This window comes from Syngnathus typhle, linkage group LG20 (assembly GCF_033458585.1).
Source record: "Syngnathus typhle isolate RoL2023-S1 ecotype Sweden linkage group LG20, RoL_Styp_1.0, whole genome shotgun sequence".
Lineage (NCBI taxonomy): Eukaryota > Metazoa > Chordata > Actinopteri > Syngnathiformes > Syngnathidae > Syngnathus > Syngnathus typhle.
The window spans coordinates 6,469,716-6,491,175 of record NC_083757.1 but is presented as its reverse complement, the minus strand read 5'-3'; the positions used below and the strand labels follow the sequence as shown (position 1 = coordinate 6,491,175).

Sequence of the window (21,460 nt, the reverse complement as noted above, 5' to 3'; positions counted from 1 at the left end):
TGTAGGATTTTCATCTATCTGGAAAATAATTTTGTCAAAAAAATCGTAAAGAATCGTAATCGTGGACTAAAAATCATGAATCGAATCGAACAGTTCATGTCGGAATACAATTCATTCAGTATTGATCCTTAAAACAACTTCATGTTTGACTGTGCATTTGAACTGTTTTTTTTTTTTTTTCTTTGTCATATTGGCAACACATAGAACAACTCCTGACGCAGCCTCAGCATCATGTTGTAGCCGGTCTCTTCCGCTGGTAAATCCAAACTTCCATTTCTGACGAGCTGCAGCAGAAACACTTTCTGTGTGAACGTTGACGCTCTTTTAACGTAAGGGACACACACGCGAAGCGCACGCACACGCAACACACGCATATGCAGGCTGTGTGTCCCAGGCATGAACGCTCAAAACTAATTGGCATATCAGCTGTTTCAATGCAGAGATTTATTTTCTCTCCGACTTAACTTGCGACATATTCACATCGATTTTTAACCATCTCATGAGTAATCGTTACATCCCTACTAATAATATAACTCCAACCTTGCTAATTGCATGAGTGTTCCTGCAGCCAGTGACACACTTCCTATCAGGAACAAGTATCTTGACATGACACCGACATCACCATCATAATTCTTGATGTGTTTTCTTCTTTAATTTCAGGGCTCCTGTTTTATCCAAGCCCAAGGAAGTTTTGTCTAAAAGGTTTGGTAATGTGCTTTGTTCCTGTTCACCAAAAAATAAATAACCCTGTTAACAAATTTCTTGTTGTCTGTAGTTAATTGAAATATTTTAGAATATGGGTCATTCTATTAATGATTAATATTAAAACACTGATTCAGCATTTAAATTGTACAGTGAGAAACTCAATTTACAATGATTACCTGGTACCTACTGTTACTGCATTGTACCGTTCATTTGTTTGTACAGTAAATAAAACGGTTATGTAAATGCAACTGAAATCGTGGTATTTCATTGATATTTATTCTGCAGTTAAACAACTAATACTGTAAATGCAACTAAAATGATTTAGTATACAGTTAAAACATCTAATACTGTAAATAAAACTGAAATCACAGTATTTAAATGTTATTTTGTATACAGTTAAACAACTAATACTGTAAACGCAACTGGAATCACAGTATTTAATTGTTATTTAGTATACGGGTCAATACATCTAATACTGTAAATACAACTGAAATCACAGTATTTAACTGTTATTTAGTATACAGTTAAAACATCTAATACTGTAAATACAACCAAAATCACAGTATGTAACTGATTTTTGCTTTACAGTGAATACACTAATACTGTAAATAGGAAATACAGTACATCTACTGTAAAATGTTTTTACAGTAGGTTACTGGTTACTGGCTGCGAGTTAATTACTGTAAATTTCTCGGAATTTTTTTTACAGTGGTTTGAATCAAATCTTGACTTTTTTTAAAAAATTCATAAAAATTGGGTGCGTATTATACATGGGTACAAGCTTTTTTCCAGCATCAGCATTCCATTTTTAGGGGTGCGTACTATACATGGGGGCCCACTATACACGGAAAAAAACGGTAGCTGTATAATGCTGTGTTTCCGTTTGGCGATTTTGTTCATTCTTGGCCTTTTTTGTTTTCTTGACGTCCACACACATACAACAAAAATTCTATAGATATCGTTTTGTTTCATCAAATGTATTCATGGGAATTAATCAATGAGCACGATAAAACCATAATTACAGAAATATCCTCGTACTAAAAGGCATTTCCCGCAGTGAAAGTTTTCTGTAAACTAAAATGATTAAAAAAAGACTAAGAACATATTTACCTTGTATTCGTCCTGCATCAGGAGCATTCTTGAAATTTGCAACGAAATACGGTGACGTCATCGCTATGAATGAAATGTGTAATATCTGCAAAACCGTAGCAGCACAAACGAAACTTTTTGCAGCACAAACCAGCACAAACGAAGCATAAACGGACGGTACCATTTTGGGTCCATTTGGAGGAAAATGGGGGGGCTGGGTGACGTCATCGCATGCGTACCTTCGCCGCCGGTTTTTACGTGCAGACCTGTATACACACGTGACCAAATCCGCCCATTTACGCATGCCCAGATTAATTGCCGGTGGCCCAAAACTTCCGGGATGAGGCCAGCTGACTGTCCTATTTCTTGGTGTAAATCGTCGCATAAGTTGTTTTATGAAACTGACACTGTTATTATTAGTAAAAAAAACCTGTCCGTTTAAAATTTAACAATATTTTCGAGAGTCTGGCGTGTTTTGCTGTCGTTTCCTGTTGACCGATGTCAGCTAGCCACCTGCTAACTGGCTGGCTCGTTAGCATGTCGCCTTTGCAGAACACCAGATAATATTTTAGCTCCTTGGAAAAAATAGTTATTTGTCCTTGCTATGACCGAGTTGCAACGTCGAACGTCGGATACTTTCGAGGTTGCCAAAGACGAGGAGGAAGAACCTCGACGTGTCGGTAAGTGTAGCTCGAAGCTAACTCAGCATGACATTGTTTACAAGTTTTTCCTCCACCTGATAAAGTCGAAAATGATGAGGCTGAAGGGAAACAGCCCAAAGGCGAGAAGGAAAATCACAGTGAGGAGAAAATGGACGATTCAAACAAACAAGAGTCAACAGTCAAAGCAGCCAAACGCCCTGCGTGTGAGTCCATTTCTTTTGTCTCAAAAATCGTCTTGTAGTGTAAATTATTGGTATTTATGGAAACAATGTTAGCACAACAAAGCAAACATATGAGATGTGATTTTACTCAAATATACCACCATGTTGATGACACATTTTCTCTGCAGTGAGCGCCGTTCAGCGTGTACTGAGGCTCCTGTTCGGAAGCTTGGCGGCGGTGGCGTGCGGCACGCTGTACGCCGCCTACCTCTCTGCATTTCACGAAAGGAAGTTCTGGTTCTCCATGAGGCAGGTATGTGCCAACAACTTGAATTTACTTTTGCGTTTGCATACATATTGAAAGTCTACCCTACCAGAGTCTTGTTTACGTGAGGTGTTTTCCTGTCTCAGGAAGTGGAGCGGGAGCTGACGTTCCAAGGTGGCAGCGCAATCTACTACTACTACTACAAACGTATGGTGGCGGCGACGTCTTTCGATAGAGGTGCGTCGTTTCTCTCCCTCGCTCCTATTGGGAAACCAACAAGTCACATGCGTGTCGCGGGGTGCGTGTGACAGCATTCCACGAGCTGACGAAAGACGACGGGACTCTGGCGGGACAAACCATCAACGCTGTGGAGCGGCTGTCTCTGTATCCCGAAGTCATCACCAGCTACATTTACAGAGTCTCTGGCAGCCAGGTCAGCTTTAAAGGGGACATTTTATAGAGAAGGTATGGATTTAAATTTGTGGTTAGGTCGAACGTGACGATTCCGGCCCTGGCAGGACATCGTGGAACCCATCTACTTCTACGTGGGCACGGTGTTGGCACTCCAGGCAGTATACGCCACGGCGCTGTTCGCCTGCAGCTGGCTGATGAGCGGCACCTGGTTGGCCGGCATGCTGACGGTGGCCTGGTACGTCATCAGCAGGTTGGTCCCGCACGGATGGCATCGGTCAGAGACGTTCTCGGTCGTTGATCGTCCCGTACCCGTCCCAGACCTGACGCCACCAAAGTGGAGCAGGCGGTTCCTCTACGAGAGAATTGGGCCCTGCCTTGCTACGCCTGCCAGGTGGCGGCGCTCACAGGCTTTCTGTGCAACTACATTGGCTTGGCAGCTGAGGTGAGAACAATGTTTTGCTTGAATTCCAAATTTTTTCAACTTTGACTACGTTCCCCAAGTAAAAGGCTCAACTTGCTTCCAGCACTTGTGCTACCTGACTGTGAGTGCCACCACTTTCACCTTACTGCTGGTGTGGGAGCATAGCCACTACGTGCTCTTTGTGCAAGCCTTCTGCCTTTTCCTACTGGACTCCTTGGACCTGGTGCCGCCTCGCAAGGTACGACGCCGCTTCCTTCCGCTCGCTCGACCTTTCTAAACGACTTCCTTGTGCAGCTGTCCGACATCCACAAATTGTACGTCAGCTCCTTGCTGCTGGCCTTCTTCCTCCATTTTAACAACGCAGCGCTGCTGACCTCGCCGCTGCTCAGCCTCCTGATTGGCTGCGGGCTGGCGAGGTACCTCCAGGTAGCGTCGCCGTGCCCCTTCAGAACCACCCCCGTTATTCGTCTGACAACGTGATGTAACAACTTTGTCGTGTTTCCAGCAAAAGGTAAAGAAGGGCCCTCTGGTGGCCAGAATGATGAAACTTTTCCTTCATTTCCACCTGGTCTTCACCACCGCCATCACCTTCAACTATTTAATCAAAGTGCGTCGATTGTTTTGCTGATGATCGGGTTTATTATCCGATTGTTATCAGTGTTTTCTGTTGTGCTACTTAAAAAACAAATACATGTGTACTTTCTTAACTTGCAGAAAGTCGTGCCTGTAGGTGAAGGTGAATTTGTCTTGAAATTCCTGGAGGTGAAGTTTGGGCTCAATACGACAAAGTAAGTAGCACAGATTGTTTAAGGGACTTTTTGACCAGTTGGAGGAATAATGCTGAGGATAAATATGGGGAAATAAAAAAAAATCAATAATGCTTGCATTGGGTGTTTTGCAGCGACTTTGTGAGCAACTTTCTGGTGTGCCAAGAAAGTCTCCAGTCTCCCGGTCAAGATTTGTTCCTGCGCCTCACTCAGACGTCAGTTCTGCCGTTCTACCTGTTGGTGGTCGCCGTCTGCGGGGTGTCGACGCTGCAGGCCGTCTACGGCAGATTCAGCGGACAACCGACACGGAACGTCGAGCGACAGCCGCAAGACGGATACGTGGGCGAGCGTCCCGAGGTGGCCTACCACGTCTTTCACACACTCGCCTTCGGCGGCCTGACACTGCTATTTGACGGGTAGGATGAAAACACAGCTTGCAGGTTGTTAGATGTGCACTAGCTAGTGCAAACGTCTTTTCTTCCCCGCAAAGGATGAAGTACTTCTGGACACCGTACATGTGCGTGTTCGCAGCGTTTGGCGTGTGCTCGCCGGATCTGTGGATGACCGTCTTCAGGTGGCTCAGGCTCAAGTCAGTCCACCCTCTTGTACTGGTGAGAGGCCTTCAGGTTATCACAAAAATGATTAGGGTCATTATATTAAAAATGACTCAATTGATTTTTTTGACTTAGCAATTTGTATATAAAATGGGTATTTTTTTAAGACTGGAATAAAATAATAAGAATGAAACAATTGTGATGATGATAATGCATTTTTTTTTGTTGCATCCTTGTAGTCATTAATCCTGAGCATCGCCGTTCCGACAATCATCTGCTTCAGCCTGTGGCGAGAGGTGAGACTTTGATGCAAATATTAATGAGAATAATAACCATAATTGTCTTCATTGTCCTCCGCAGTACTGCCCCCGCGTGCTGGCCGACCTGTCGGAGCTTCAGGAGTTCTACGACCCTGACGCAGCCGAGTTGATCGGCTGGATCCAGTGAGTCTTGGGTCTCGTGAGCGTTTCCACAACATGGTCATGGTCTCCCCTCCATGTAGAACTCACCTTCCAGCGGCGGCCGTGTTCGCGGGCACCCCTCAGCTCCTGGGCGCCATCAAGTCGGACTCCGGCGCCGCCGTCACCAGCTTGCCGCTGTACTCGGATGTGGACATGCTGAGGAGGAGTGAAGACGTGAGTCACAATTATACTTGAAGGACAGTGGTCTGACTTTCATTTACCATAATAAAGTGATGATGTAAGGACTAATCATAACCCCCAAATATTTTTTCCATCCATCCATTTTCTGAACCGCTTAGTCCCCACGGGGGTCCCGGGCGTGCTGGAGCCTATCCCAGCCGTCATCGGGCAGTAGGCGGGGGACACCCTGAACCGGTTGCCAGCCAATCGCAGGGCACACAGAGACAAACAACCATTTGCACTCGCACTCATACCTAGGGACAATTTGGAGTCTTCAATCGGCCTACCAAGCATGTTTTTGGGATGTGGGAAGAAACCGGAGTGCCCGGAAAAAACCCACGCGGGCCCGGGGAGAACATGCAAACTCCACACAGGGAGGGCCGGAGGTGGAATCGAAGCCGCACCCTCCTAACTGTGAGGCGGACGTGCTACCCAGTGCGCCACCGAGCCGCCCCAAATATTTTTTGATCTACTAATTTTCAGATATAGACAAGTAATACTGTATTCCTACATATATTCTTTATCAACTACAAAGAATGACTAATATGACTGCAGCTTACTGAGGAGCTGTGACCATGTCCATATTACTATACTGTGTGTTATATTGCCCCCACGTGGCCAAGATGTGCAAAGAATTGAAGCGAAAACTGGCAGAAAAGGTTTATATTTTTCCTTTCCCTCAATGCATTTCAGAACTACCAGGTATACTCTATGCGCTCCGCTGAGGAGGTCTACAAGATTCTGACCTCCCGCAAGGCAAACTACGTGGTCGTGGAAGAGTCCCTGTGCAACGATTTCACTCTGGACCAGGGCTGCCGCATCAAGGACCTGCTGGACGCCGCCAACGGACACGTGAGTCTTGCGCCCACGCTTGGCTTTCGACTCCGGTACGACCTCTCCCCCCTCCGATCCTTTCCCCGCAGGTGGTTCAGGACAACGGTGAGACGTATGCCTTCTCCAGACACCGCCGCTTCTGCCAGGAGATCAAGAGCAACCGCTCGCCGTATACCAACTACTTCACCCGCGTCTTCTGGAACCGCTCCTATCACGTCTACAGAGTCAACGCAGTCTTATCCTTCCAGTATTAACGGAAAACGACACAACTTGAGCGTCTTAATGATATTCTTGAGATCCGTGTACTAGTATGCACTTTGGCGTCACGCGAGCGGCACGGCTGCATCTTATGTTCAAACGGTTCTCCAGTAAAGTTAATCTTTATGTATTAGGGGTGTAAATCGCGGGTTTTGTCACGATACGATATCATATCGATACAAAGAACCACGATACGGTATTTGCCGATATCTTAAAGCCTGCTGTGATTCATTCACGATACATCACGATATAGTGCTCTATGATCGATTATAGAACAATATCCTGATTTATAACAATTCTTACGCAAAATCAACAAGGTACTGCAAACTCTTTATTTAGGAAATTACAAAGTGCTTCCAAACGAATGACTTGAAGCCCAAAGGGGAGTGAATTTCCTCATCTTCTTGGACACTAGCCATAGCACCAGCCCAGGAGCCGCGTAGTTGTCGGCTCCCCGTTCACGTCCCTGCTCTGCTCACAACACATGGCGCGCACTGCTCCCGGAAAGAGGAATCAAGCAACAATGAACTGGATTTCAAAATAAAGTCGCGTCTAATGTCCGAGGTCAAAAACGGGCGATATAGATCGATGTTTACGTTTAGCATCGATGCCAACAAATCGTAGAGCATTATATCGATTAATCGATGTGTATCGATGAATCGTTACACCCCTATTACGTATTGAAACATGCCATAATGCAGTTTGTCCTTAAAAAATACTCTTTGACTGGCCATACTGTTAGATATAATTATGTATATGCTCCTGAAACAAAAACAACAAATGTATGAATAATGGCCAGTCAGAGAGAGTAAATTTTTTTGAAGGGTCTGCGGGACACTGTAGTCTTTGTACTGTAATTTATAAAAATGTGCATTTACTGTTTTTGTCTGCTGAATCTCAATGGGATGCCAATATTGTCTCCACATCAGTCGTAGATAAGGACGGTTGCCAAGTCACGTAATCAAATACAGTTGTTTTCACGTAATTTGAACATGATGATTTTTGCTGCATTTTTTGCTAGAGGGCCAATTTTATATATTGTTGCATTAGCAGTGCCTCAATAAAGTGAAATGTGTGTTTTGGGGACTGGTAATGATATTTTGCCTTTATGCGTCTATCGGTTTTGATGCCTTATATGCTGAGTTGTCTGTCCCACCTCGACGTTAGCTTTCATTGAACTATTATTTACATTTACGTCCTTTCAAGCTTTTGTCCAAATAAACTTTTGTATGACCTAGTGTGACCTTTTTGTTTTATTATACTACCACCAGTGTTAAATAATCAAGGTATTTAGTTTATATATGGTAAATATTCTCATTTACATATGTGAATATGTAAACTGTCAAAATATTTTAATTTTGTTTTGACGCGCTATAAATATGCGCAAAATACGGCGCAGTGCTCTCCTTCCTGAAGGCGAACCGGATGCGGAAATCGAAGCTGCGCAATGGCGATGCTCAGACGCAATTACGTGAGAAACAGTACCCATGTCGCTCTCCCAACATTTAGGCCCACTTTGAGCTTATTTACACCTTCTCTGTTGTTGTAATTACTTTTTAACGCAATAAGGTAAGATAATTCACTTTCTAGTTAGCGTGCGAGGCTTTAAAGTTTGTCTGTTAGCGAGAAAATGAACCGTAATTGAAACATAACAGAGTACAAATGGGTGCGCTTGATTTATATCAGCGGCTACGGCGTACAGACATGCACAGAACAGATTTATGACACAACCCTGCCAGCTTTGGCTGCAGGGCACTAAAGATCAAACTAGCCAACCTTATGAATCATACCGTTGTCTACGATTTTTTCAGGAACAAATTTCTACAAGAAATACACAATTTTGCACATAAATATGCTATTATTAGAGCCATGTTTGGACACCTTAAAACAGCTCCAAACTTTTTAGTCTAACATTCAGGGTTGTCCTTGGCTGAAATTGAGGTAGTGTTAGTGATGGCAAAACCTTTTTATCTGTTTCATTAATCAGTTTTTGTCACATGTGTACCAGTGTAGGATGAGTGCAGAAGCGGCTGACCGGGTGGCCGCTGTGACAAGCAGCCGGCCCAGCACGCCGCTCCAGACTTCCTGGTTCGAATTCCTCCTGGATGCATCCCTTCTGGAGAAACACCTGCAGAAGTCCAATCCCGGTGAGAGCTCAGGCCCACAACAATCTCCGGCTGAGGCGACGTCTTAACACGGCAATGATGATGATACCTTTGCAGACCCGACGGGGGTGCAGCTCATCATCCAGTTCCTGGAGCAGGCGTCAAAGCCGTCTTTGAATGAGCAGAACCAGGTGCAGCCTCCCGCTGACAACCGCAAGAACCGTACCTTGAAGCTTCTGGCGCTCAAAGTGGCGGCGTACATGAAGTGGGATCTGGATGCTCTGGAGAAAGGGTGCGTCCAAAAACGTAACAATTATTTTTTTTTTTTCAAATTTGTGCCATATTTATTGTTTAATTTCATTAGACATTTTGCTTTCTGGCCACCTGAGGGCAGTATAACAAAAACAAGGCTATGCATGAAGATTAAAAAGCCACCATTGTCTCCATGTCAGCTTGACCATCCCCGTAGTGAACATGCTGCTGAACGAGCTACTGTGTGTGAGCAAAGTGCCGGCAGGCGTGAAACACGTGGACCTAGATCTCTCAACGCTGCCGCCCACCACCGCAATGGCCGTCTTAATCTACAACCGCTGGTAAAAGCAGAAAAACAAAATCACACACTGAAGGAATACCAGGATGAAGAAGTCTCCCCGTTTCACAGGGCCATCAGAACCATCGTGCTGAGCAGCTTTCCGGAGAAACAAAACAAACCGGGGCCGCACCAGATGAACATGCAAGTTTTCTCGCGGGTGCATTTGGCTCGCATCTAGATTGCACGCAGACTTGAATTTGCCATTTTCTGCAGGTTGAGTGTTGTGCAGCAGGAAAAAGAGATGACCGACAACATCCTCAGTGTGGTGCGTAAATGTCCAGCTCAGAAATCTTGCAGGACTTTTAAAAAAACAGCAAAAGTGATCACGTGGCATTTTGTGCGTCCAGTTGAAGGAACAGGCCAGCGATTCCATCAGTGTCCTGGCGGGGGCGCTGCGTCTGAAGAAGGATTTTTACGTGCACACCATGAGAACTCTGGACCTGCTGGCCGCCGACACGGCCGCTGCCAACGGCGAGACCGAGTCGTCCACGGCAGGCCTCCGCATCAGCGCCAACGAGCTGCACTGCCAGGTGGGCTCAAACGCGCGCACCCGTGGTCGGCCGTCCCAACTTTAACCATCCTCTCTTTTAGGTTCACTACGACTTGGGGGCCATTTTCTTCCAGCAAGGATGCACGGACCAGCCAGCCTTTGAGAAAGCCAGAGACCACTTCAGGCAGACCAAGGAACTCTTGAAGAAGGTACAACCCAACAACTCCAAGCTCAGGACGCCGTGTCAGTGTGTCTCGTGTCCCATCTTTGCCTTCTCAGCTGGACTCCACCGTGCACGTCCATCTGGACGAGGAGCGCCTGGCCGGCTACTGGAACGCCTGCAAAGCTCTGACCGGCGACTGCGACTCGTGCGAGTCTCAGACCACCCACTACGACCAGATCAACGAACTGCTCGGTGCCCGCAGCTACCAGGTGAGCGCAGAGATGATAGAGGGGATGTCACGGGGCAGTTTTATTCAACGATGTGTGTGATGCAGGCTGTGGTGGAAGCATTTGTCAAAGACAACGTAAGCCGCGCTTTACCCAAGCACTTTCGACGCTCCGTTCTCCGGGAGGTCTTGTATAAGGCCCAGCAAGGGTGAGAGAGCACGTCACGGCGTTTGTCAAGCACATCTTCCCATGGGTAGCCATCATGTCTGCGACGCTGTTTCTCACAGGGAGCCAGGCCTGGACGAGGTGTGTCGCCAGCTGTGCGTGTGTAACGCCGTGCGCGACGCTCTGGAGGGGGAAGTGCTCGGCGTGCGCTTCCAGCAGCTGCTCATGAAGCCCAGCAAGCGCCTGGTGGACTTTATTTTGGAGGTGACCAACATTATATTTAATTTGAAATGAAAATTTTAAAAACAAACATGTGAGCTGTTATCTTGCAGGTGTGCACGCGGTCCTTGGAGAAAGAGCGTTCGAGCGAAGCATCCAGAAGGAACATGGCCACCTTCATGCGGTGAGTTGCGCAAACGCGCGTCATTATGCGTACTCCGACTCGGTCTTAGCTTTTTTCCCCGTTCGACCCGCAGCACCCTCTGCGAAAGCCTGGAGGAGCTCTCCCTGGTCTTCGTGGTGTCCTCTCACAAGCTCTTCACCGAGCTGCTGAAGGAGGAGGAGAGGAAGCTGTTGGTGGAGCAGATGAGGAAGCGCTCGGCCGCCGTCAACCTCAGTGCCAAGCCGCTGCCCTCCTTCTACGACATCCCCGGTGAGCGTCCGCGCGCCCTCGCCAGGTGGGAACGCCACGTCGCTGACGGCCACCTTCTCGCCTTCAGCGTCGGCTAGCGTCAGCGTCGGCCAGCTGGAGCAGCAGCTCATCCTCTCCTTGGACCCGCGGAGGATACGGCAGATCCTCAACGAGCTGCACGACACGGCCGACAGACCCTTCTGGAGGGTCAACAGCAAGGTAGACGCTGTCCACTGACTCGTGCTGCCTTCGAGAATGTTGGGAAAAAAAACCTCCTTTGTGTTTTTGAAGTGGGAAGTTCCTCCGGACTACATCAACGTGATCCTGGCCATCAAAGACAACCTGACCAAAGACCTGGTCTACATCCTCATGGCGAAAGGCCTCCACTGTGTAGCCATTAGGGTAAGATTGAGGTCATCGTTTTCCTTCGCAATGGCATCATTGTCCCACGGTGCGGTGTGTGACATCATGGCGTGACATCATCGCCTCACCGTTCTCTTTCAGGACTACGCGCACGCGCGGCAGCTGTTCTCGGCCTGCCTGGAGCTGGTGACGGAGTTCTCGCCGCGTCTGCGCCAGGTGATGCTCAACGAGCTGCTCCTGATGGAGGTGCGAGCCCACGAGACGGCGGCGGCCGACGGCGGCAAGGAGAGGCCGCCCCCTGACCTCGTCAGCCGAGTGCGCGGATACCTGGAGATGCGCATACGCGGCGAGTTTTGACGCCGTGCGCCAATCGGGATGGTGACGCTGAAACAGCAATTTATTTTTTAGTGCGTGTGTGCGCAGATCTCCCTTTGCGGCAGGTGGTCGGCGAGGAGTGCGTGGCCTTCATGTTGAATTGGAGGGAGAACGACTACTTGACGCTGCAGGTGCCGCCCTCGGCTGTCGCCAACAATCCTTATGTCAAGGTGATTCTGAGCTGTCCTATTCTTGCATTGGAATTTTCCTAATGTCCTTGACTTGTCTATTTACTTCCTGTTTTTTTTTTTTTTTGGGGGGGTCAGCTTGGCCAACTCTTGGCGTCCACGTGCAAGGAGCTGCCGGGCCCCAAAGAGAGCCGACGCACGGCCAAAGAGCTCTGGGACGCGGTCGTGCAGATCTGCAGCGTCTCCGTCCAGCACAAGAGGAGCAACGACGGACGTGTGGCGCTCATCAAGCAGCGGGACTCCTCCATGGGCATCCTGCACAGGTGACCTCATCACGATGGGTTGAAAACATTGCCGTGACAACGCGGCAGACAGCTCACCCTCTTCTCTGTCCTTCCAGGAGTAAATTGGTAACCTTCGTCAAGAAGATCCGCGTGAGTGTGTCCCTGAACAAAAATATGTCGCTGGCGACGTGGCGTTGCTGACGTTTGCGTTTGTGCGTCAGGAGCCGTTGGTGCTGACCACCTTGATCTCACTCTTCGTCAGGCTGCACAGCATCGTTAGGGTGAGCCACAGCGCCTTTTCCTCCAAATGCTGACCTGGCCTGTAAAAATATTGATTTTAGGCTTTATCTCCCCCCCCCTCGCAGGACGACATTGTCAACGAAGTGACGGCTGAGCACCTCTCCATCTGGCCGGCGTCTCTGCCCAAGTAACACACCAGACGCTCTTGTTGGATCGTGTGTGTGTGTCACGCTTAATGTTTGCGTGTGTAGCATCCAAGCGGTGGACGTGGAGGCGGTGGCCGTGACGGTGAAGGAGCTGGTGACCTACGCCCTCACGCTGAACCCCAACAACCAGTCGTGGATCATCACGCAGGCCGACATCTACTTTGGTAATGCGACAGCTTCCACGATGTTGACAATTGGCAACGCTAACTCTCGTGTCGCCTTGGCCCCGCAGCAACCAATCAGTACTCAGCCGCCCTCAACTTGTACCTCCAGGCCGGCGGCGTGGCGTCGGATTTCTTCACCAAGGCCGTGCCGCCTGACGTCTACACGGACCAGGTGGCTGCGCCGACTGCGCGTTTTCCGTGAGCCCTCCTCACTGATGTTGAATGTTTTGCGCAGGTTCTGAAGAGGATGATCAAGTGTTGCTCCATGATGAACTGCCACACACAGGTGGCGGTCCTGTGCCAGTTCCTGAGAGAGGTGGACTACATGACGGCGTTCAAAGCCCTCCAAGAGCAGAACAGGTAGGCCTCCTTCTGCGCAACCTCCACCGCAATTCCACCGTCACCTTGTTTGTGTCCCCCAACGCAGCCACGACGCCATGGACTCCTTCTACGACTACATCTGGGACGTCACCATCTTGGAATACCTCACACGTATCCTACTCAGTCAGCTTAAAATTCACATCAGTTTCTTTTGTTTTGTCTAACCTTGACTGTGAGTAGATATCCACCACAAGCGAGGTGAAGGGGAAAAGAGACAAATAGCGGTAAGCTTTTCAACAGGGGTGTGTAGACTTTTTATATCCGCTTAATATTTGTAATTCCCCTTATATAGGACTATTGTGACATCTGCTGTCTAACTGAGATTTTTTTTTTAATGAATAAATATTTGAATTGTGTAACATTACATTTAAATCAAGCTGTGTAAATACACTAGCGTTCCTAATGAAACGTCCTCCCTTCCAGATTAAAGCCATTGGTCAGGCCGAGCTGAACACGAGCAACCCCGAGGAAGTTCTGCAGCTGGCGGCGCAGAAACGCAAGAAGAAGTTCCTGCAGGCCATGGCGAAGCTTTATTTCTGACTTTTTATTGTTGCGCCTCTTGCAGGAATCCAACGATTAATCGGCTGGCCGATTTAATCGGCGATATAGAAGCGCTTTTTAACTCCACCCCCATTCAAATATTGAATTAAAAAAAATCTCGACACCTGCGGTCCAAAAAGAGCCCCGTTTCTCAGAAACATTCTTTTATTCCCACGTGTTTCTTTTGTTGTGTTCCATTTGAGAAACGTGATATGTTTTCGCATTTTGCGGTGAACCCGTCAATGTTGTGTCGAGCTTAAAAAAAAAAAAAAAAAAAAAAAGAAGATGGTCCCGATGTATTGTTTTGAAGTCCCCCAGTGGCACGGAGCAGCCGTTGAAGCCTTCCAGGGCTCGACAGACATTGTTGCCGTTTTCAAGGCAGACTCAAAACAGATCGTACATGCCCACAGTCATTCAGTCTGCACATCTTCAACCCTACCCGGGACATTTTTTCAAAATCTAATTAGGAGGATAAATTCAATATGTCGACCGCGCAACGTTCTTCATTCTTCCCCCTAAAAAGAAACTCTAAAAAAACCGAGTCCAATTCATCCGGTTGACTTGTACAGTCAAACAAATAGTTTGTTGGAAATAAAAAGGTGGAATGTCACCACTAGGTGGGCCTCCAATCTCGGATTTCAAGTTAGCTTCCTCGGACAGTTCAGGCCTTTCCCCACTAAGAATTTATATGAGAAGTCAAAACAAACTCATTCCAGTCATGTAAAAAGTCTATTCATCAATTATAAACAAGGAAGTATTTGCTTTGATTCAAGTCAAAGTATTTGGCACATTGATTGCCGACTTTATTTACTTTGTACTGTAAACTATGTTTACTGGGAGTGTCAGTAAATATTTTAAAGCTTTTTTTTATTCACTATCCGCCAAACAGCTGCTGGTCGAGAAGACGGTTCAGTTTGTGAAGTGGCGCAGTGATGCGTTAAGAGTTAATCACAGGACTTCCTGTTTGTTATTTAAAAAAAATTACAAGGCATTTGAGAATATGAGGACATTGTGTGTGTGTGTGTGTGTGTAGGGGAGTACGGGGTGATTGGAACAGATGAAAAGAAGGAAAAAGAGTAATGGGAAAAGTAGGCAAAGATAAAAGAAGCCCATAAACCAGTGTCAAATGTTGTCGAAAACTCTGTGTGTGTGTGTGTAGATAAACACCATGTATTAACCAGCAGATCTTCTTATGAAACTCAATCTCTTTCACATGCCGCAACACACACTCACGGATTCCACGGAGTCATATGTGGCATGATCTATTACCAATCCTCCTTCAGTGGTTTGTTTGATTCCGTTGCCTGATAAGCACAAATGTTTAAAGATACAAAATGGAGGCCTGGCATGCATTTATGGTGACTGATCATCTCAAAGAAGAGCGCGTGTGGGGGGGGGGGGATGTGACAGACTGGGGCTCTTCAAGTAGCTGCTAGCGCTGGAGGGATTAAAAGATCAAGATGGTGTTTTCACTTTGTTCATGAAATCAGTTACACACAAAAGGATTAGGGGCCTCCGGGGGAGCCTTGAGGGTTCAACTCTTGAACTTGCCGCCGAGGCCTTGACGCCACCATTCCTGATGAACACACATTAAAATAAATAATCCACGGTGGATATATTAAAACTCTACACACCCATGTACATATGTTAGGTTTTAGCAAAACCTTTTCCTCCAATGTGATTTATAAACTGTACAACTCATTCTTCATCTGTTCTAGTCAAATTCTGTGACGATATTTTGCTTTCCTGCAAAACTCTTCATATTTTGTGCTAACATTGACCTCTATTTGGAACTATTTACAATTCCCTTCAGCTTTCCTAAACCCAAGAACCAGTTGGAAATAAAACAACCTCAAGGTGGCATCATTTGACAGGTAAGGCGCTCGTATGTTGAGAAAAAAATATATAGTTTTGCTTTCGGGTCATATCAGGCACTCCTCCACTCATGCTCCCAGTTTTGGGCCTTCAAATCAACTTTTGTGCTTTTAAGGCTTGAAACTGCAGCATGACGATGATTTATATTATTTATACATTAGCAAGTTGCGCAAAATAGCTCCCTGCTACATCAAAAATATGCCACTGTGAAATTTAGACTCGCCGTTTGCCAGGGAATGAGCCGAGCGGCGAAGAATGTGCCCCCCCCCCCCGTTTAATTCCCGCGACCGTGCGTGAACTGGTCGTCTGCCCACTGCTCCGCTGTACCACCGTGACGGCTCACACGCCAACCAGTCAGCCGTTTTAATTTTGAAATGGAACGAAAGGAAATAATCTGTTGAAAAGTTAACAACCTAATAAGACACTAGCCACTAGAGGGCAGTATCATCGCTTTTGTTGACCTTTAGTGACCTTTTTGTTTTACGATGCACTCCAAATATACTTCTTATATATATTTTTGTAATAATAATAATAATAATAAAGTAAGAGAAAATATTTTAAAAAAATGAACAAACCGGCTCATCCATCAATGGCACACTGGCCCTCCGAATGTGACTCTGATTCCACGCCGATGCAAGCAACGTGTGCGGGAAATGTTTTCCGCACGCCGCATTAGGCACATGTGGAAAATATGAGCGGATAATGTAAAATATCCCAAAAAAAAAGCAAAGCCTTGGTGTTCTTTCACTTTTGGCTGCTGTACAGCAGCCACAGATTTGATTGACAGGTTGTTCCTGCCATAATCCATCATAAAAGTGTGAGATACATTATATAGTTTTTATTTCTACACCTTGCCTCGTAACACGTATGATTCAAAAGTCAGTCAGGCGGTGTCGGTGGTCTTAAAACCATGATATTAATATTGGCTTGATATTTTGATTTAGAAAAAATGACGTTTACTTGGCTGCTGCTATTTTGGTGTCACGCACGCACACTCCAATTTATTACAAAACCTTTTTTAATAAATTAAAATCAATTACAAGGCTTGTAATTTAAAATAAACATTTAAAATAGATAGAATATATTTAAAAAATAAGACTAACATATTTGTGTGTGTGTTTGGAGTGAGTTTTGTGGTGTGGCTCTCAACGTTTGAGCATTTCAATGTGTGTGCGTGTGTGTACGTTCAGTGTCAGTGGCTTAACCCATAGCGGATTCCCGACATTCTTTGACTATGCGTGTGCGTGTAATTGTGTGTATATGTGTGTCGTCTTTTGCCGTTTAAGGTGATTGACGCTACTTGCTGCCATTAGGCGCCGCCGCTTCATTGACCTCTGACCCCTGGCGAGCGGGAAAGACTTAGAGATCGCAGAGCAATCAACACCTAAAGGTCAAAGAGGGGCAGCCAGGATTTACTGAGGCTTTGAGGAAGAGAGAGGGCGAAAACTACAAGGGTTCCGAGATACAGTCTTGAGGAACACCGCCAAAAATGATCGCGTACAAAAACCTCGTACTTTGAATCTTTAATTTGTGCATGTGCGTTTAACATCATCGGGGGCTATTCGGAAAACATTGTTACCGTGCCCCCCTGAGAGCCCCCAGGCGCCACCCGCTGCCCACCCCCCTCTTCTTCCCCCATCAACACTTCCTCAGCGAGCACGTCGGCGTCACCTCACATTTCCCGTCCGGCCTCTTGCGGGCGTCGTATCACGTTTTGGGTTTCCCTCCGATGGCAAAACGCCTTCAAAATCAATAAGGACTTTTTGGACTTTAATTGACGATCTCTTGGCAGACGCTTTTAATTGGGCTCTCATCTGGTTTGTGTTTCCGAGTGTAGACGGATTGTAAAGCAACACTCGGAACCAACGCTCTCACCCTAAACCAACGGTGCTTGCATCCAAAATATCTAAAATACACTTGCTTTGTTTTGACTTACTAAACACACGCCCACAGACACACACAAAAAGTATCTTTGCACGTAAGAACGGATGTCAAGTGCATTCATGAGAGCCAGCTGTGAGTTCCTATTGCAAACATGTGTCGTCGTCCTCCACTTCCTCCTCCTTATGTGACAGTAAAAGAAAAAAAAAGAAGAACAGAGCAACTTGGCCAGTCAACACATACACATCTTTTTGCGTTAACGTCGTAAACACATAAGACGTCCCTCAGGGCTCCATTCCGGAGCCCCTTGTTATCCATTTCACACCCAAATACTGTCTTTCTCATGTTTTATATACATTTTTGTTCTTCTTGATTTTCTTCAAGATACTGCTGCAGATGTTTTGTTTTTTAGTTTCCCCTTCATAGACAACTGTGGAATAACCTAATTTTCTGACTGCTGAGCCAATTTGGGGTGTTTTTCTCAAGCTGCTGCAGCATCTCTTCCTCGGAAATTCTTTCTCCTGCCTCGTCTTTGTCCACATGTGCGAGCCATTTAGGTTGCTTCCATGCTGATAACAACAGCCCCATCCCGCGCGTCTTTGTGCGTCGCTCCATCTCACCGCAAATCTTCCCCAGAGCGGCAACGCCTCCGCGGGGGCCGCTATGGAGACGTCGCATTCCGCTCTTTTGTCGCCTCCTTTTTTCTTTTTTTTATATCTCACCTTGTCATTGGGCATTCCATTCCAGTCTTATGGGGGTTCTTTAGTGTCCTCCCTCCCTCGCCCAATGAAACACAGACAATGGACCACTTGAACTTTGAACCCCGCCTGGAGAAGCCGGCCTTAATCTGATGTCGGGATCCTCCTCCACCATTGTTCCAGTGTAGACTAAAGAGGGGTCAACCGTTGCATCTGTACACCAATTTGTTTGTCCAGTATTAGCCAACGCACAGACGCACACACACACCGAGGCCACCCAGGGAAGGTGGCACTGGGACCGCTTGCCTGCTGACCCACTTTTGACCCTTGAGCCCTTTCTGACACAACACAGAAGGAGTTGTGTCCATGCAGACCAGTTTTGGGTACTGTACTATAAAGTGGGACTCATTAGAGGTCCCTCAGGGGTCTATCCCGAAGCCCCTTGTTGTTTTTATGAAAGTTAGGAAAAATTTAACATTGAAACATGTTTTCACATCATTTAATTTTTACTCTAGATGTCTTGCGTTACATTTCATATCAACACATGATTCAGTTGCACAATTCTAAAACTGTAAAAATAAAATCAATATTGTACAATATTCTGCAAATATAAAAGCATAATGTATAACATTTGAGCCTAAAATTATAATTTTCACACCGACGTGGCAACATGACAGTATTTGTGCGACAACAAAACATCCAGCATGCATTTGCAATAACTTACTCAAAAAAAAAGCTTAAATTATCATTTGCGCGTCAAATATTTACATACGGTATGGCAAAATGTGAGGGCACGTGTTGAAATATTCTGACATCTCATTGGACTTAAAAACTAATTGATTCTAGAACATCATTTTCATTGATTAATGTAATTACAATAAAATGAAGTGGAGTACATTTAATATTTTGGGCTTTAAATAGTTTAACATGAAATGAGTTAATTCATATAAAGTGTATGAAATGTAAGTTGTTTTTTAAGTGCTTTGTTAAACAACTTGCATAATGTCTATGCTAAGAACAAGAACCTTGAAATTTGTCCCATTAATTTTTGTACTTCCCACAAAATGTTAATTTTAAGGGTTTTATTGAACAAGATGGATGACCCCCCCAAATAAACCATTTAAACACACCTGTTATCTTCACAACCAATTTGACCCCATTTAATGTTTAACAACTTGAAATGAATGATTGACATTTTCTCTCTCCTTGGTTTTGTTTCTGCAAATCTGTGTTTTGGTTGAGTCAGTTTGGAAGCTTGAAAGCAACAGGAAAGTTTTTTGATGGACATACTGATGAAGAACAACGCAGGAACATAAGCATGCACTCCACATTAAGTCTCTTGAAACCTTTCAGGATTCGAAGCTGCTGAAGGTCCGGGCTCCGAAGTCTTACCTGCACCCGCACGCCTCAACCACCATGTCCTCGTATTGCTTGTAGACCACGTTGTTGCCAGAGTCGATGTAGAGGATGCTGATGGGGCTGAGCTTGGCCGGGGCGCAGCAGCTGGGCGGCATTTGTCCCGGGTTCATGGAGTTCATCAAGGTCTGGATGATGGCGTGGTTGGTGGGCTCCAAGTGCGAGCGCAGCGGGAAGTCGCACACGCCCTCGCAGTGGAAGGCCTCGTAGTCCAGCGGGGCGATAATCCAATCGTCCCAGCCCAACTCGCGAAAGTTTACCCGTAGGGGTTTCTTACTGCACCTGGACTTGGAGCGCCTGCCGTGCCGTTTCCCGTGGCGGCTCTTGGGCGCCGTTGCCGTCCGCCTGCTGCGGCCGGGTTTCAACCCCGGGCTGCGACCTTTTGTTCGTCCCTCCCGCCTCTCGGCAAAGAGCGTCTGCCTCCGCTTGGATTTAGTAAAGACCACCAGGATGGCCTTCTTCTGCCGGGGCCTGGCACCATGCCGGTGCAGCCCCAGCAGGGTCAGATCCAGCTCCGTTTCGGAGTTGTCCGACTCGGCCGTAAGCTCCAAGCAGAAGTGCTTGCCGTCTCTCTCCTCTAGTCGTTTCCATTCTTTGAACGGCTCCCACACATCCAGGACCTCCCATCTGGGTCTTGAGCGTTCCTGCAGCGCCAGGGTTTTGGAGTCCAGGGGCTGCCGGTCCCGGCACGAGAGAAGACGAAGCTCCACCGGCTCTGACGGGTCCAAGTCGCCCGACAATTTGGTGAAGAGCCTCAGCTCGGCTCCCAAGACCTCAGCTTTTTTTGAGAGGGTGGAGACGTCAAAGAGATAACGTTGCCTCCTGAGAGGAGAGAGCGGGACCTCATCTGACCAAGACAAAGAAAAATCAATGTAAGTTCAGAAGTAAGCTACAAGTTCAGAAGTAGGCTACCAAAAACAAAATACAAACAAAAATTGAAAACCGATTAAAAAAAAAATCCACATACAGAATAACATCACCACCAACAATAATAAAATATGTGAAATACAGTGAAAAATTCACAAAACATTAAAAACATATCTTCAGATACAATATGCAAAATATTTTCCATTGGGCACAAACAATAAAAACATTTCACAAAATAAATGGAAATAAAATACCCAAAGTAATAATAAATAATAGTATCCACAAAAAATACAAATTTTACAAAAACTGCCACATAAAACACAGTTGAAGAAATTTGGTAAGTACCTTGTCCGTGGTCCACAAAACTGGCGATGGTGTCGGCCGCTTTGGAGGACTTGAAGAAGCTAGCATTGAGTCCTAACTTCTCAGCCGTGGAGAAGGTCTTGTAGATGGACATCATGTAATCGTGGGGCTCTACGCAGGGCTCCTTCAAATACCGGTTCGCCGCCAGCAAGAGGGCGAGAGGCTGCCCCGGGGGCAACCGCCAGGCCAACACCAGAGCCCCGCACAGAGCGGCCACCAGAGAGACATCCATGGGGGCCCTCTGAGGAGGACGGGGGTGTGTGTGTGTGTGCCACGCGCAAAGTGTGCACGGTGCGTCAAGACAGGCAAAGTTAAGCGTTAACTCCGCACACCCCTCCCAAATGAAGACTGTAAAATTCTTTGAGGGAGTTGAAGTCACTCCTTCCTGGCCAAGGAGCTGAAAAGATGCCCCTTTCTTTCACTTAGTGACTTTTTAAGCTCATTGTGTTGCTCCTCCTGGGAGTGTCGTGGATCTCTCCTGCCCTCTAGTGGAGCGCAAATGAACATGCGCTAACTTTCAGGACCTTGGACAGAA

General features: G+C 46.5%; 3 protein-coding genes across 5 annotated transcripts; 2 read left to right on the top strand and 1 right to left on the bottom strand.

The window, feature by feature from the left end:
• Nucleotides 1–2,082: 2,082 nt before the first annotated feature.
• On the top strand, nt 2,083–8,014 carry LOC133144733 (probable C-mannosyltransferase DPY19L4). The gene is made up of 18 exons (XM_061267631.1): nt 2,083–2,474; nt 2,540–2,659; nt 2,806–2,930; nt 3,029–3,119; nt 3,194–3,315; nt 3,401–3,546; nt 3,615–3,738; nt 3,821–3,955; nt 4,012–4,143; nt 4,223–4,324; nt 4,432–4,505; nt 4,619–4,900; nt 4,975–5,095; nt 5,278–5,334; nt 5,399–5,481; nt 5,541–5,673; nt 6,373–6,531; nt 6,603–8,014. Exons 1-18 carry the CDS (start codon nt 2,399–2,401, stop codon nt 6,765–6,767), a joined length of 2,247 nt encoding a protein of 748 aa, XP_061123615.1. The 5' UTR covers nt 2,083–2,398; the 3' UTR covers nt 6,768–8,014.
• Nucleotides 8,015–8,198: 184 nt separating this feature from the next.
• ints8 (integrator complex subunit 8) lies at nt 8,199–13,964 on the top strand. Of its 3 annotated transcripts, XM_061267734.1 has the most exons (27): nt 8,199–8,340; nt 8,780–8,918; nt 8,994–9,168; nt 9,329–9,469; nt 9,538–9,609; nt 9,682–9,733; nt 9,816–9,998; nt 10,060–10,167; nt 10,238–10,390; nt 10,456–10,556; nt 10,636–10,777; nt 10,846–10,916; nt 10,990–11,165; nt 11,233–11,363; nt 11,436–11,546; nt 11,649–11,853; nt 11,931–12,052; nt 12,149–12,333; nt 12,411–12,444; nt 12,516–12,575; nt 12,660–12,721; nt 12,786–12,904; nt 12,973–13,076; nt 13,140–13,264; nt 13,332–13,396; nt 13,466–13,509; nt 13,709–13,964. In XM_061267734.1, the coding sequence occupies exons 2-27, from the start codon at nt 8,786–8,788 to the stop codon at nt 13,823–13,825; spliced, it is 2,991 nt and encodes a 996-aa protein (XP_061123718.1). In that variant the 5' UTR covers nt 8,199–8,340; nt 8,780–8,785; the 3' UTR covers nt 13,826–13,964. The 3 variants fall into 3 exon arrangements, with proteins under 3 accessions (XP_061123718.1, XP_061123720.1, XP_061123719.1); XM_061267735.1 differs by lacking the exons at nt 8,199–8,340; nt 8,780–8,918 and having other exon boundaries at nt 9,041–9,182; XM_061267736.1 differs by lacking the exons at nt 13,332–13,396; nt 13,466–13,509; nt 13,709–13,964 and having other exon boundaries at nt 13,014–13,076.
• A 4,798-nt stretch (nt 13,965–18,762) lies between these two features.
• Nucleotides 18,763–21,398, bottom strand: gdf6b (growth differentiation factor 6b). The gene is made up of 2 exons (XM_061266963.1): nt 20,908–21,398; nt 18,763–20,542 (listed from the first exon to the last, which is right to left on the bottom strand). Exons 1-2 carry the CDS (start codon nt 21,155–21,157, stop codon nt 19,668–19,670), a joined length of 1,125 nt encoding a protein of 374 aa, XP_061122947.1. The 5' UTR covers nt 21,158–21,398; the 3' UTR covers nt 18,763–19,667.
• Nucleotides 21,399–21,460: the final 62 nt, after the last annotated feature.